This window comes from Cynocephalus volans, chromosome 11 (assembly GCF_027409185.1).
Source record: "Cynocephalus volans isolate mCynVol1 chromosome 11, mCynVol1.pri, whole genome shotgun sequence".
NCBI lineage: Eukaryota > Metazoa > Chordata > Mammalia > Dermoptera > Cynocephalidae > Cynocephalus > Cynocephalus volans.
This window is the reverse complement of record NC_084470.1, coordinates 45641700-45658879: the sequence shown is the minus strand read 5'-3', so window position 1 is coordinate 45658879 and position 17180 is coordinate 45641700. Positions and strand designations below refer to the sequence as shown.

The 17180-nt window shown below is 35.6% G+C and overlaps 1 protein-coding gene across 2 annotated transcripts in view; it reads right to left on the bottom strand.

Annotated features, from left to right (window-relative positions):
• Positions 1-17180, bottom strand: part of PDCD6IP (programmed cell death 6 interacting protein) — a 70619-nt gene that overhangs the window by 34197 nt on the left and 19242 nt on the right. Inside the window, exons 5-8 of one of the 2 annotated variants that reach the window (XM_063113886.1) lie at positions 16785-16938; positions 15523-15623; positions 13118-13249; positions 464-686 (exon numbers count right to left, since the gene is read on the bottom strand). In XM_063113886.1, coding sequence (XP_062969956.1) covers positions 464-686; positions 13118-13249; positions 15523-15623; positions 16785-16938 — 610 coding nt within the window. The remainder of the gene's footprint in view (positions 1-463; positions 687-13117; positions 13250-15522; positions 15624-16784; positions 16939-17180) is intronic. The other variant, XM_063113887.1, reaches the window with a different exon arrangement.

The following is a 17180-nucleotide window of genomic DNA, read 5'->3' as shown; positions in this document are numbered from 1 at the left end:
ACTTAGATTATCATCCTTGAGATCTCAGCTAGAGGCTACCATATATCATATATATGTACAATATCCAAGGATAAGGTAATATTTATTTATCTGATAGAAATATGACTCTAAAAGTTCACACATTTAAAGAAATATTTATGTATGCTTATTTTTAATGGCAGGATCTTAAATAATATAATAAATATTATGTTAACAAAATGACAAGTGCTGTTTAAAGTCTTAATCATTATCCAAACAGTTTTCTGACTTTGTTGTATATTTTACATATGTATCATCATTTATTTTCCATCTTAAAATTTCACTAATATACAACACTTAGTTTTTATTCTCACACTCATTTTGAACATAAATGCAAATTATATTCAAAGCACACAAGAGCAATTGTGTGATTTTAACCAGAAAATACAAATTAAACCAGAGAAAAGATTAGCAAGATTAAAGTACATCTGAATAACTGACTTACCAGTAAACTTCTGGCTGATGGGTACATTGACTGGGGTAGATTTCACAAGTGTGGCTTTGCCAATTGGGTCTAGATCTTTAAGGTCTGGAACTCGATCATGATAAATGAAGTCATTATCTTTCTTTGCTGCAGTAAGGGCACGGTTGATTTTGTCAGAAAAATCCTTCACATTGACATATTCATCATAGCGAGATGCCACTGTTTTAATCAATTCTGCTGCATGCTAAACAAAAAATGTCAAAAAAAAAAAAGTTTTTTCTCTTTCTCCACCAAGCATCCAATCACTGCTTTAAAGAAAATTAACTTGAGGACTTACTTGCATTTCCAGCAATGTGAGTGACAAAATAACCTGAAAATTCTCCCATAACAAAGTACCCAAAAAATGAAGGATAGCAGATATCCCTCTTTAAACACATGAGTGTATTGCCAAGATAGTAAAAGAAATCCACGGGTCACTTAGCATAAATGAACACTGAGCAAGGCTGGCTGTTAGGTTATTTCTATAACCCAAAGAACTAGCAATTAAAATATATTAAAAGCCCCCTTGGAAACTACACAAAACAGAGACCTGAGATGCACCTTCTTCACTCCCTCACACGAAGGCAGAAAACTCAAAGGGCTATACCCTGAGTAAAAGGGTAGATCAGAAAAAATTATCCAACAACACAGAAAGTCAACCAAGTAGCATGTCATTTCAGAGTCAATAATTTTTATTAAAAAAAAAAAAGTTTGGCTTTATAGTAAGATGAGCATATGCCTCACACAAATTTAAAGCTCAAATTACATTACTTAGGTGGTATTAAGTACAGTAACATCTGATAAAATAAACAATAAGCCCAAAAGTGTTGAGGGATAAATTCAGTACATACCATTTTAACATTTGCCAATTTTGCAGAATGATAAAAAACTTAAGTTTTTTTATTTATTTGTTTCATTACAATTGTTTATAATGATAAATTGATAAAGCTACCCATCATCAAAGTAGAAAATTTTAATACTCCTGTCTCAGCAATAGCTGGAACCAAGCAAACAAAAAATTTGTACGGTTATAGTAGATCTGAATAACACAATTAATGAGTTCAATTTACCAGACATGAAGAACCCTGGACTCTACAATCAGAGAACATGAAGGTACTTCAAAGAGTTTATGAAAAAATAGAATTAAAAGAATACAAATCTGTCCATGAATTTTTTGAAGTACACTCATATACAATATTCTCAGGCATATAGAGAACATCTATATAAAGTGATCAGATGAGGACATAAAGCAAGTCTAAAACACCAAAACTACAAGAATACAAAAATGGCTTAATACTAGAAAAATCTACTTATGTAATTCTCCAAAATAATAGATTTAAGTTAAAAATCAAATATTTCCATAGATGTTGAAAAGGCATTTGACAAAATTCAATATTCTTGATTTTTTTAACACTTAGCAAAAGAGAAATAGATATACAGTTCCTTAACATGACAAAAATCTTAATCCCCAAAGCTGGTATCATGCTTAGTAGAAAAACATAACACTACTAGAGCAGAAATCAAAGATCACCAGTATTACCACCACCGTAAACATGTCAAAACAATTAGACAAAAGAATGAAATTAAACGTATAAAATTTAGAAAGACAGGTGATGTGTTTGTATACCAGCCTAAGAGAATCAACGTAACTATTCTAAATGAGAGGTAGCCTGAATACAAAATCGATATAGTGAATACAAATAAACAACCAACAATTTAAAGAGATGACAGAGGAAATAAATCCATTGTTACTAGCAAAAGAAAGACAAAATATCCAGGAATACATTTTAAAAGATATATGCAAGATCAACACAAAACCATAGAGAGAAACAAGGGTAATCAGAACAAAACAAAAGCTACGTCTTCAGTACAAACTAGGAAATGGAAAAATTCACAAATTTAAATCACTTTTTAAATATGAAAATCAAATTTGATTTGTAAATGTAGTCAAACACTCCCCCGAATTGCAAAACTGGTACTGTAACCATAAGGTAATCTGATACACAGGGGGAAAAGGGAAGTGCTGAGGGTGCCACCCTGAGTGGGACTGCTTTAAGCAAATCTGAAAACAATGATGAGAAACACCTGTCATCTGACGATAAAGGCAAACAAACTCGCCCATGTCAAGCCACACTGACCCATTCCCCGATCCAGGAACCTCCAGTAAAAATCAATCTCATTCCAACACAAGTAACTGAAAAGGCATCTCATCTGCCTCAACATTAAGACAACCTGAGGAAAAGATGAAAACCAGCAGAATAACTTCCCAATAGAAAATGAAAATTCACCAAAGAAATATTGCCACAAAGCAGATGAAAACAGCATACTAAAATAAACTAAACAACTTAAGGATGATGCGAACACAGTACTAAAAGAACACAAAGTATGAACAGAGGACCAGATAGCCCAGACAACAGTTGGTGACAGCCAGGGAGCAAGAAAATGTAAAACGGGATCTGAGAACTCAGGAAAGAAAGTAAAGAAAAACACAAATTCATTTAAGAAAGACTGAGACATTTATATAAGGAGCAAAAGGGAGAACAGACATCATAGAAATCATTGTAATATACCGAACACAAAAAAGGAAAGAATTCAACTTAATAGTTGGAAAGGGGGAGGCTGTTACAAATTAAAGATTTTTTTTTTTTTTTAAAGATGACCGTTAAGAGGATCTTAACCCTTGACTTGGTGTTGTCAGCACCACGCTCAGCCAGTGAGCGAACCGGCCATCCGTATATGGGATCCGAACCCGGGGCCTTGGTGTTATCAGCACCGCACTCTCCCGAGTGAGCCACGGGCAGGCCCCAAATTAAAGATTTAAGAGACATTATCAACCAAATGTAATGTGAGGACTTTGTGTACATCCTGATATGAACAAACCAAGATTCCTGACAAAAAAATCAGAGAAAACTAAACTAGATTTGAATATTGGGTTATGAATATTAATCATTAATTCATACTAATTTTCCTAGATGAGATAATGGCACCGTGGTTTTAATTTTTTTTAAACTTTATCTATTAGAGATATATTCTAAAGTACTTAAGGATGAAAAGATATGTAAGATAGCTATAAAATACAGCAAAAAAAATAAGGGAAGGGGAAATAGATGAAACACAAAATAGCAAAATACTGATAATCACTGAAGCTGTGTAATGAATACTTAATGATTCTCACTTTTATATATGTTTGAAATTTTCCATAATAAACAGTTAAGCAAAATAAAATTCATATAAAGAAGTATAAACAAGCAAAAATAGTCAAAAAAATTCTGAAAATGAGAAAATTCAGGAAACAAGAACAGTCAGGAAAATTCAGAAAATGCGAGATGTTAATAGCTCTCAGGCATTAAAACAGCCTAAAGCATACATAACTAAAATGGGATGGAGCTGGAGCATGAACAGAAAAGCCAATAAAACAGAATAATAAGTTCAGAAATAGATCCAAATAATAACGTGAATTTAAATATGTGATAGAGGCAGAATCTCAAAACAAGCACCTCCAGGCCAGCTATGGAGCCAGCCCGACGCCAAGGGGTCCTGGGAGACGGGGACTGTGGGCCTTGGCATCCCCACCACCATACATCGAGGGCCAGCAATGGAACCAGCTGATGCCGATGCCCAGGATCCTCAGACAGTGGCCTGGGCCAGCCCTGCCCCCGCCCACAACCAGATCCTACAATGTACTTATTACCACACGTGTTTCTTTGGGGTATGTGATTTATCTGCTCATGTCCTTCACCAAATTTCTGCTTAGATTTTTCTACTTCATTTTTAAGAATTCCTTTCACAATAAGGATGTTAATTTTTGTGTGTTTTTTTTTTTTTAAAAAGAGGGTGAAATAATGGTTACCAGGGGCTTGGAGGGGTGATGGGTGCGGGGGGAAGATTAGGAGTGAACTAATGAGGACAAACTATGCTGTCTACCCAGAGTGAATCACTGTGCAAGATATGCATGTATTGAAACAACACACTACATCCCACAAAAATAATAAAAATAAAATTGAATTAAAAAAAGAAAGAGAAGGAAGGGCTGGCCCGTGGCTCACTTGGGAGAGTGTGGTGCTGGTGAGACCAAGGCCACGGGTTCAGATCCCTATGTAGGGATGGCTGGTTAGCTCACTTCGGGGAGCGTGGTGCTGACAACACCAAGTCAAGGGTTGGGATCACCTTACCCATCTTTTAAAAAAAAAGAAGAAAGAAAGAGAAAGAAAGAAGCCAGTCACAAAGGATCACATATTGTATGATTCCATTTATATGAAATGTCCAGTATAGGCAAATCCATGGAGACAGAGAATAGATAAATGGCTGCCTACAGCTGGGGGAAGTTGGGGGAAAATGAGCAGTGAATGCTAATGAGTAAAGGTTTCTTTTGCGGGTGATGAAAATGTTCTAAAATTGATTTTGGTGATGACTGCACAGCTCTGTGAATATAATAAAAAGCACTGAACTTTAAATAGGTGAACAATATATGAATTATATCTCTATAAAATTATTATTAAAACAAAAAATCTCAGAACGGTGAGGTAAACAAAGTCATTGTAATAAATGGTTTGAGCACAACTGGGTAGCCATCTAGGAAAACATAAAAATTAGATCCATACCTCAAATCTCACATTAGGAAAAACTCCAAGTGGATTAACAATACAAATATAATATATAATAAATGTATTTATACTTTGATACGAGCAATCTCATTTCTATCTTAAGATACACCTGCTGCTATGGACTGAACTGTGTTTGCCAAAATTTGTATGTTGAAGCCCTAACCCTGAATGTGATATTATTTAGAGACGGGGCTTGTGAGAGATAATTAGGTTTAGATGAGGTCATGAGGGTGGGGCCCCTTTCATGGGATTAGTGCCTTATAAGATGAGACACCAGAGAACTTGCTCTCTCTCTTACCATGTACAGACAGAGCAAGTAAGCCATCTGTAAACCTCACCAGAACATGATCATGTTGGGACCCTGACCTTGGACTTCCAGCCTCTAGAACTATGAGAAAAGAAATTTCTGTTGTTTAAGTCATCCAGTCTACGGCATTTTGTTATGGCAGCCCAAGCTGACTAAAACATCTAAGTACAAAATACCCTATGTACATGATTATTCACTGCAGCGTTGTTTGTAATAGTGAATCTTAAAAACACAAGTACACAGCAATAAAAGACAGCAATAAACTGTGGTTTATACAATGAAGTACAATGTAGCCCTAAAGAAAACTGAGGGCAGTCTCTCTATGGCTGTATTAAGATACAGAGATCTTCAGAATACATTGTTATATGAGAAAAGCAAGATGCACAACACTGTTTATATAGTATACTACCTCTTGGGTAAGAATAAGAGCTAAGAATGTGCATAATGTATGTGTTTGTACTTTTTCTACTTCAAAGGGGGGAAAAATGAAAGGATTAAACAAGAAACTAATGGAAATTACCTTTGGGGCAGTGAGAAAAAGGATAGCAGCAACAGGATAGAGGGGGAAAAAGGACAACGTTTGTTGAAGTATGTACCTTTATATATACCTCTTTTCCCAATTTTTATTTTGAAAATTTTCAAGCCCACAAAAAATTAAAGGAACAGAACAATAAGTAACAATATACTCTGTATCTAGGTTCAACAATTGTTACCATTTTGCCATATTTGCTTTACCTCTCTTTCCCATCAACTGAAGTTCACATGTCATGACCCCTCACACCTAAATACCTCAGCATATATCTCCAAATAAGAACAATCTCCTTAATACCTAGAATCTACAATCATAACTAAGAAAACAAACAATACTTTCACAAAGTTGGCTTTATATCCTATTAATGAGTTAAAAAAAAATCTCTGACTTAAAGTCATTCCATATGAATTGTGTTTTTATGTCTTTATATCTATGTATTTTTACATCTTTGAAAATTGTGCTTCGGCAGCTTTGGAGATTTCACCAAGATGATCAAGAGGAGCCACTTTGCGGGGGCCAAATAAACTGCACTGTTCAAGAAGTACAGCTCATGAGCTATATTAAGCCCAGGTACAATTTTTCTTGGCTCTGGAAGTAATCCCAAGCAGCGATTTTACCTTTGCTGCCCTTTTACCTATTGTTGTGATTTTTCTGACTATATGATTTTGTTTTTGTTTCCGGTTGGCACACAACCAATAAGTTATTTCATTTTGCTGGTAGCAATGACTAGAAAGCTGGTTTAATGGTGTGACTACATAATGATTTCTGTCAGAATCATGGGTTACTTTTCTCTACTGAATAAGAAGCTACAGAGAATATGGTTAGTCACCTTTTTGGTCTGGTTGTTGTGTTTGCCTATTTGTGAGCTCAACTAATTTTCAAAATATTTCATGCCTATCTAAAAGAGGAACAAACTGCCCTTTGAGATCAGTGAGTGTGTTCTTTGTTAACTTCCGACCTACAACTAAACCACAAAACTGAAGCTACAAAGTCTGTGTGTCTATAACTGAGAAAAGTCTTTATCTCTCATTGTGTGAACCTGAAAGAGTTTCCTCCAGAGGGTTTTTAAAACAAAATTTCAAAACAAGTTCTTCTCTGACTGGTCAATAGAGACTAAATAAGGGCTTACTTGAATCTAATAGTCCTAGAATTCATAGAAAATACAAAAAACTAAGCTTCAAATAATTTTAATATGCTAGCCTTAAAAAAAAAAGTCCTTCCCACAGAAATTTCTTGTTCAGAAGCATTCTTCTTTAAGAATCTAAGTTACTACAATCAAAGTGAATCCCTGGACAAATCAGACATGTTTGAAAATCAGGGTTTTATAAAAAAACAAAATATGTCTCTCTGATTTTGTCAGTGTGGATTTGTTTTCTCATGCAGAGATTAACTAATTTGAACTTCCTAAACACTTCCACTGCTATGGTTTGAATGTCTCCACCCAAAGCTCATGTATTGACAACTTAATCCCCAAGGCATCAGTGTTAGAAGACAGAGCATAATAAGAGGTGAATCAATTAATGCCATTATTGCAGAGTGGGTTAGTTATCTCAAGAGTGGCTTTGCTATAAAAGAAAGTTTGGCCCCCTCTTGTTCTCTGAGCTTTCTTGCCCTCCCCGCTTCTGCCATGGGATGACGTTGCACAAAGGCCCTCAGCAGATGCCTGCAGCTTGATATTAGACTTTCCAGCCTCCAGACCTGTGAGAAATAAATTTCTTTTCTTTATAAATTACCCAGTGTCTGTAGCATTGTTACAGCAGCACAAAACAGACTAAGACATCTATAGTATCTAATACCCAGTCCACATTTGAATTTCCCTAATAGTCCTCTTCTTATCCTCTGCTTACCAATATTCAAAACACAAACAACTCACATAAACAGCTCTTGCTCCAGCAGCAAAGTTGCCGCAGATGTCACAGCATGTGTCTGACAGCCCCAATGGAAACAGTATGGACACAACTAAATAGAAGGTACTCTACTGTTTACAACATCTATTTTGTGCATGTGTGTGTGTGTATTTAAAAAAAAAAAAACACTGTCCTGAAGCTGTGGAATTATGTCCTGTTTAAACCAAAGCTAGGCTGCTCTGCCAGTCTCACTATGAGACCCCTTCATTGCTATGAAGCCACCAAAGAAGACCCTCACCAGATGGGTTCCCCAGACTTTGGGCTTCTCAGCCTCTGAAACTGCACCTGCACTTGGCTGAGAAATTTCCAAGGAAACGCTATATATTCCATTGATGACAATGCATGGGAAGCATACCGCTGGACTGAGAAACTAATTCTCAGTGAAAATCATTTGGGCCAAGCCCGTGGCGCACTCGGGAGAGTGCGGAGCTGAGGGCGCGGCTCCCGCCACGGGTTTGGATCCTATATAGGAATGGCCAGTGCACTCACTGGCTGAGTGCCGGTCATGAAAAAGACACAAAAAAAAAAAAAAAAGAAAACCATTTGACTGAATTACATAAGGATTCATTTGAAGGCCTGCTCTCCCTCCAGCATTTAGATCTATCTTGTAATAAAATACAGGCTATCTACAACCTAAGGAACCAACAAACACAGAAAACAAACAGTAAATCAGAAAGCAAGGAACAAAAGACACCTAAGACAACAAAACAACAATCAACAAAATGCTAGGAATAAATCAACACTTTTCAATAATAACTCTTAACGTAAAAGGATTAAATTCCCCAATCAAAAGCCACAGACTGGCTGACTGGATTAAAAAGGAGGACCCAACTATATGCTGCCTTCAAGAGACCCACCTCACCCATAAAGACTCACATAGACTAAGAGTGAAAGGACGGAAAAAGATTTACCATGCAAACAGAAAAGAAAAACGAGCTGGAGTAACTATTCTTTTATCTGACAAAGTAGACTTTAAACTAAAAACCATAAAAAGAGACAATGAGGGACACTACATAATGATAAAAGGACTGATCTATCAACAAGACGTAACAATCATAAATATATACGCACCCAATGCTGGAGCAGCCAGATTTATAAAACAAACTCTATTAGACCTAAAGAAGGAAATAGACACTAATACCACAATAGCAGGGGACCTGAACACCCCACTGTCAATATTGGACAGATCATCTAGGCAAAGAATCAGCAGAGAAACACAAGATCTAAACAAGACTCTAGACCAATTGGACTTGGCAGATATCTACAGAACATTCCACCCAACAACCTCAGAATATTCATTCTTCTCATCAGCACATGGATCATTCTCCAGGATAGATCACATATTAGGTCACAAATCAAGTGTCAACAAATTCAAAAAAATTGGAATTATCCCATGTATTTTCTCAGACCATAATGGATTAAAACTAGAAATCAATAACAAACAAAATTCTGGAAACTATACAAACACATGGAAATTAAACAGCATTCTACTTAATGACATATGGGTCCAAGAAGAAATCAAGCAGGAAATCAAAAAATTTATTGAAACTAATGAAAATAATGATACATCACACCAAAACCTGTGGGATACTGCAAAAGCAGTATTAAGGGGAAAATTTATTGCATTAAATGCTCACTTCAGAAGAATGGAAAGATGGCAAGTGAACAACCTAACACGTCACCTTAAAGAACTAGAAAACCAAGAACAATCCAACCCTAAAGTTAGCAGACGGAAAGAAATCATTAAGATCAGAGCAGAACTGAATGAAATTGAAACCCAAAAAACAATACAAAAGAGCAATGAATCAAAAAGTTGGTTTTTTGAAAAGGTAAATAAAATTGACAAACCATTAGCATGGCTAACAAAAAAAAGAAGAGAGAAGATTCAAATAACAAAAATTAGAAATGAAAAAGGCGATATTATAACTGATTCATCTGAAATACAAGGAATCATTCGAGACTACTATAAACAACTATACGCCAACAAGTTTGAAAATCTGAAGGAAATGGATAAATTTCTGGACACACACAACCTCCCAAACCTGAGCCATGAAGATGTAGAAAATCTGAACAGACCAATAACAATACAAGAGATTGAAGCTGTTATCAGAAAACTCCCAACAAAGAAAAGTCCAGGACCAGATGGATTCACAGCAGAATTTTACCAAACATTCAAAGAGGAATTGACACCAATTCTTTACAAACTATTCCAAAAGATTGAAACAGACGCAAAGCTCCCAAACTCATTCTATGAAGCAAACATCATCCTGATACCAAAACCAGGTAAAGATATAACCAAAAAAGAAAACTACAGGCCGATATCCTTGATGAATATAGATGCAAAAATCCTCACTAAAATACTAGCAAACAGAATACAGCAACACATACGTAAAATTATTCACCACGATCAAGTGGGATTCATCCCAGGGATGCAAGGTTGGTTCAACATACGCAAATCAGTAAATGTGATACACCATATTAATAAAATCAAACACCAGGACGATATGATCATCTCTATAGATTCTAAGAAAGCATTTAATAAAATTCAACACGCATTCATGACAAAGACCCTCTATAAGTTAGGTATAGAGGGAAAGTATCTCAACATAATTAAAGCCACATATGCCAAACCCACTGCCAATATCATCCTGAATGGGGAAAAGCTGAAAGCTTTTTCTTTAAGAACAGGAACTAGACAAGGATGCCCACTCTCACCACTCCTATTCAACATAGTGTTGGAAGTACTAGCCAGAGCAATCAGAGAAGAGAAGGAAATAAAGGGCATCCAGATTGGAAAAGATGAAGTCAAATTGTCCCTGTTTGCAGATGACATGATCCTATATATCGAACAGCCTAAAGCCTCTACAAAAAAACTCTTGGAGGTGATAATTGATTTCAGCAAAGTAGCAGGATACAAAATCAACACACAAAAATCAGTAGCATTTCTATTCTCCAATAGTGAACATGCAGAACGAGAAATCAAGAAAGCCTGCCCATTTACAATAGCCACCAAAAAAGTAAAATACTTAGGAATTGAGTTAACCAAGGATGTGAAAAATCTCTATAATAAGAACTACAAACCACTGCTGAGAGAAATTAGAGAGGATACAAGAAGATGGAAAGATATTCCATGCTCTTGGATTGGAAGAATCAACATAGTGAAAATGTCCATACTACCCAAAGTGATATACAAATTCAATGCAATCCCCATCAAAATTCCAAAGACATTTTTCTCAGAAATGGAAAGAACTATCCAGACATTTATATGAAATAATAAAAGACCACGCATAGCCAAAGCAACACTGAGCAAAAAAAATAAACCTGGAGGCATAACACTACCTGACTTTAAACTATACTGCAAAGCTATAATAACCCAAACAGTATGGTATTGGCATAAAAACAGACACACTGATCAATGGAACAGAATAGAGAATCCAGAAATCAACCCACACACCTACAGCCATCTGATCTTAAGGCAACAAGCCTATACACTGGGGAAGAGACTGCCTCTTTAGCAAATGGTGCTTGGAGACTGGATATCAATATGCAGGAGAATGAAACTAGACCCATACCTCTCACCATACACTAAAGTCAACTCAAAATGGATTAAAGTATTAAATATACAATAAAACGGAAACAATAAAACTTCTTAAAGAAAACACAGGAGAAACACTTCAGGAAGTAGGACTGGACAAAGACTTCATGAATACGACCCCAAAAGCACAGGCAACCAAAGGAAAAATAAACAAATGGGATTATATCAAACTAAAGAGCTTCCGCACAGCAAAAGAAACAATTAACAGAGTTAAAAGACAACCAACAGAGTGGGAGAAAATATTTGCAAAACATACATCTGACAAAGGATTAATATCCAGAATATACAAGGAACTCAAACAACTTTACAAGAAAAAAACAAGCAACCCTATTAAAAAATGGGCAAAAGAGCTAAGTAGGCATTTTTCTAAGGAAGATATACAAATGGCCAACAGACATATGAAAAAATGCTCAACATCACTCAGCATCCAGAAATGCAAATCAAAACCACACTGAGATACCATCTCGCCCCAGTTAGGATGGCTAATATCCAAAAGACTCTGAACGATAAATGCTGGCGAGGTTGCGGAGAAAAAGGAACTCTCATACATTGTTGGTGGGACTGCAAAATGGTGCAGCCTCTATGGAAAATGGTATGGAGGTTCCTCAAACAATTGCACATAGATCTACCATATGACCCAGCTATCCCACTGCTGGGAATATACCCAGAGGAATGGAAATCATCAAGTCGAAGGTATACCTGTTCCCCAATGTTCATCGCAGCACTCTTTACAATAGCCAAGAGTTGGAACCAGCCCAAATGTCCATCATCGGATGAGTGGATACGGAAAATGTGGTATATCTACACAATGGAATACTACTCAGCTATCAAAACGAATGAAATACTGCCATTTGCAACAACATGGATGGACTGGAGAGAATTATATTAAGTGAAACAAGTCAGGCACAGAAAGAGAAATACCACATGTTCTCACTTACTGGTGGGAGCTAAAATAAATAAATAAATTCACACACACACACACACATACACACACACACACAAAAAAAAACTGGGGAGGAGAAGAAGACATAACAATTACAATTCCTCGGGCCGAGCCCGTGGCGCACTTGGTAGAGTGCTGCGCTGGGAGCGCGGCAACGCTCCCGCCGTGGGTTCGGATCCTATATAGGACTGACCAGTGCACTCACTGGCTGAGTGCCGGTCACGAAAAAATGACAAAAAAAAAAAACAATTACAATTCCTTGAAGTTGACACTACAAGCATACAGAAAGGACATTGTTGGGTGGGAGGGGGGAGAGGGAGGAGGTAGGGTGGTTTCGGTAATGGGCAACAATAATCAACCACATTGTATATTGACAAAATAAAATTAAGAAAAATAAATAAATAAATTTTTTAAAAAATAAAAAAGTAAATATATATTAAAAAAAATAAACCAACGCTAGGCCAGAAGTTAAGCACTGCACATCCTCCTGGAGCACAGTAATTAATTTAGAATATTTTTACATTAAAATAAACATGAATAAATAAAAGAATTAAATACAAATTTTGCATGAATTTTTTACATAAAACATGAGGCTTCAAAAACCGTGCAGCTGGTTAAGCCTAAAGATAAAAACAATCACTTGTCTCTTTTAATAGTAGGAATGATTTTCATGAGTAAACCTGTGAATCTCACTAGGGAAAAAACTGGAGATCCAAGTTACTTAACTATTTATTGCCAAGAGACTCACCTGTAACCTTGCAATCTCTTCTCCAAATTTCTTCTGCTGTTTTGCCAGGATAGACTGGTGGTATTCAGCATTGGCCTGCATGATACAGTGCTTTGCAGCCAAGACGGGGAACACCTCCTGGAAATAAAAATACTGACCAGGGGAGAGTCCAACCACACAAACCACCACAGACAACATGGGATGCAGGAAGAAAAAGGAAAAGGAGACAGAAATTAGAATCACCCCATTAACGGTTTAGAGATAGGTTAGTCATTAGGTGTAAACAGAGAAGAACACATGATTTTGCATGGATTGGATTTGATGATTCAATTTTTTCTCCCTGTTAAAATTAAGGGTTTTTTTTTCAAACTGTTAATTGAAGCCAATTTAGGTTTTCACAACTCTCTTTAATTGAGCCATGAAGTCAACATTTTGTTTACAAAGAAGAAAGGAAAGCATGCATTAGAAAGAGAAGTGGAATGGACATTCACAGAGGAATACCAAGCACAGGGCTTTAAAAGCTTTTTTACGAGCCCTTCCCAGCCCTTGGAGTCAACTAAACCACCATTACTCACATATACTAATGAAATTGCTCTATAGCTGACTGTTTCATGTTTAAAAGACAAAAGACAGTAAAGTAAGTTCTCACTTAAATTCATATCCTAAGAGAGTTCTTAGTAAAGATGAATTTTAGCCATATAAAAATGACGTAGTATAATGTAAACACTAACATTTCAGTATCATATACTCAGAAACACATCACACACAGAAAAATGCACTAAGTTCATGACTATTAATATGGTAAAGCATTATTTTGCCCTAATTTGTTTTGAAAATAAATCCAATCTAAATTAATATTAAAAGATCCAAAGACATAAACCAGAAAACCAGTTATAGTGACAGAGGCTGTTCCAAAATGCCAAATTCTAGCCTGCAAGCTCACTGCTTTTTAGAAAGTACATGATATTACAAAAATTCATGAAATATACTAGACAATCACTGTCTAGAAAAGATATAAAAGAATCAAAAACTGTGTTACACCTTGTGTGTTTTCCTCTCTCCCAGTGAATAATTTCCTAGCCTCCTGGATCACTATTTGTAGATATTCCGGTTTTATAACTAGAATATGAAAATACCTTATGAGCTTTATTAGCAAAAAAGAAAAAACAAAAGATATCTAAATCTCAAACTGCTCTCATGCCAGTTCTCAAGGTAAGGCTACAGCAACTTGGTACGTAAACAGGAGATTTTCAAGGAATACCAGGAATGCTGCAGAGGTAGCTTCCAAGTCTTTGTAGATGACATTCTTCTCTCCATGACAGGACTGAACTAATGGCCCAACAGGATGTAACGGTACACTGTGCAGCTGAACATGAGGACTTCCAGATGGAAAAAAAGGTGAGAGAAGATCCCAAGCCTCTTTTTAAGAGTAATGCTATTAGTATACAAGAGTCCTGGGCAAATTTCTAGGAGGCGCTTGGTGTATTTTAAGTCCCCAGGAATCTTCACATTAATTCTTTATTGTTCATCTTCTGACTAATGTGTACTGTTGATGCACATATGTGCATTTTTATTTCACCCCAAAATTGTCTGCAATTTCATAATTTACGATTCCTGCATATGATTTATAAATCAATAAATTCCAACAAAAAAATCATGTAACAAACACCTTATGCTATCATAAAGATGAAACTAATTCCTTGAACACTTTGAAAGAGTAGTTGAAACGTATTTTGCTCAATCTTTAAGTTTCCTTTTTTAACCATTCCAAATTTACTACTTATTCTAGTCATTGCCTTTGTCATTTACAAATAATCATCACTGAATAGTCTTTTCAACTGCCACTTCAGAAAAGTTTACATTAAAACATAATACTTCCTGTAGTATGTGGTTTAGGATGGTTGATTTTCCTTAGCTGTCCATAAGCAGCCCAATTTTCTATAGCTGTTGGCAAAACTTAATTCTAATCAAAGTATCAGATGAATTTGTTTTCTTTTCCTTTTTTCTTTATGTCTGTGTCTGTGCTTTAAGACTCATCTTTAAGAAAACAGGACAATAATTAAAAGTGTGAATAATCAACATGCTCAAGTACTCATGCTTCCACCAAATCACCAGTGATTCAGAACTACACAATGCCTTGATTTGATAAAATTATGGAAGACAGATGGCCAAAGTTTTCCAGAAAGAATTTTAGCTTGGAAAAACAAGTTTAGTAAATGGTAAAGACAAAGGCATCCCCTTAATATTAAAGAACTGTTCATGCATCTTAAATTTAGAAAACTATTTCTACAAATATATTCTTCAAATGCCTCTAATAAAATTTCAAATTTCTTTATAATAATTTTCAACTTGCTTTTTATACACAAAAATGTCCAAATATTTCCACATGCAAAATAAACAAGTGTTTATAAAAACAAATAACTGACCTTAGGGAGAGTATCTTTGTACTGACACTGTTTGAAAGCATCACCAAAATAATCTGCAGCTTGATTAGCCAATTTAGCTATGATGGCATCTTTCATTTTATCTGAAATAAAAACAAAATTGACCATTATAACTGAAGTAAATATGAGATAATCTGATATATGACGCAGTATAGACACTGAGATCACAAGTTTATACATCTTGTCTAAAAAAGGCTTTTTAATGAAATCAAGTCCTATGCATAAAATTTTAAATTATTCCACAGGCAAATCCAAAGAGAGAAAATAGATTAAGGGTTGCCAGCAGCTGGGGTAAAGGAGAAAGCAGGAGTGACTGTTAATGGGTATTAAGTTTCTTTCTGGGGTGATAATAACATCGTAAAATAATATAATGGTAATGGCTATAAAACTATGAATATACTAAAAACCACTAATTGTGTACTTTAAAAGAATGGATTGTACTACACATGTATTCTATCTCAATATAAGCTATTATTTTAAAAGAAAAAATTATTCCAATCCATACTTCTTCCACATAATGACTGCTCTTATTTTCAACTTCCCTTCACTTAACATATTCAGCCAATATTCCAATGTCTCATACTAACTTATAAACCCTATAAGAATTGTTCTTATTCCCTCATTCACAGGGTCAGGGACTCATCATTTAGGTCTAGTTTAAACAGGACCTCCTCAAAGACAGCCTTCTTGACTAATGAACCTAAAATTAGAATGACTCCCCCTACACCCTATCCCACAGCCAGATCACCAGTCACTACCACCTCATCCATTCTTATGTTCTTCACAGCAATTATCTCTCTGAAATTATCTTTATCATCTTCCCCACATTAAAATGTAAGCTTCCTAAAAATAAGAACCTTGTTTGTCTGCTAACTCTGTTTATCTACTAACTCTGTTTATCTAGAGACTAGAACAGTGACTACCACACAGTAGGGACCTAATAAATATTTGCTGAATGAATGTTTGACATATTACAAACATACATAAATACTATTACAGAATTCAGTGTTTAAAGACAATAGCTAATTATCCATTTCATAAGACTTCAAACACAGCCTACATTCTTAAGTGTACATTTGTACACAAGTTCAGAAAAGGAGAGCTGAAATTTTTCAATAATCCATGTTATCAAGTTCAAAAAGGAAAGCCCTACATTGAACATATTATATTCTAATCACTTTCTTAGTTTAAACGCCTATCAATTATTTTCACATGCAACAAAATGAAGGACAAATTGGAGTTACCTCTTGTGGCTTTTAAAAAAAATACTTCTTGGGCCTGTGCCAGCATAATAAGACTGAGGGTTCCAACAGTATCTGGAGATATGTCCACGGTAGGCTCTCGATTTAAGGCAGATAAAACCGTTTCTTTAATATGTAAAAAGGCACCACTAGCAAACTAGACAAGTGGAAAAAAGAATTTCTTTAAAATCTGCAGGAACTCAGCAAGACTTAATTTTCTACTGTTATATACAAACGTCATTTCAAATGTTAACTCAGTGAACAGTTACTACATTTAACCTTTCATATCGTACACCACCACTGGAAAACATCTGACATACAGACAATAAGGGTATCTTTCCAAAACTCTTATAGAGTAACAAGAGATTTAACAAACAGTAAAAGTAAATTGCAGAGAAA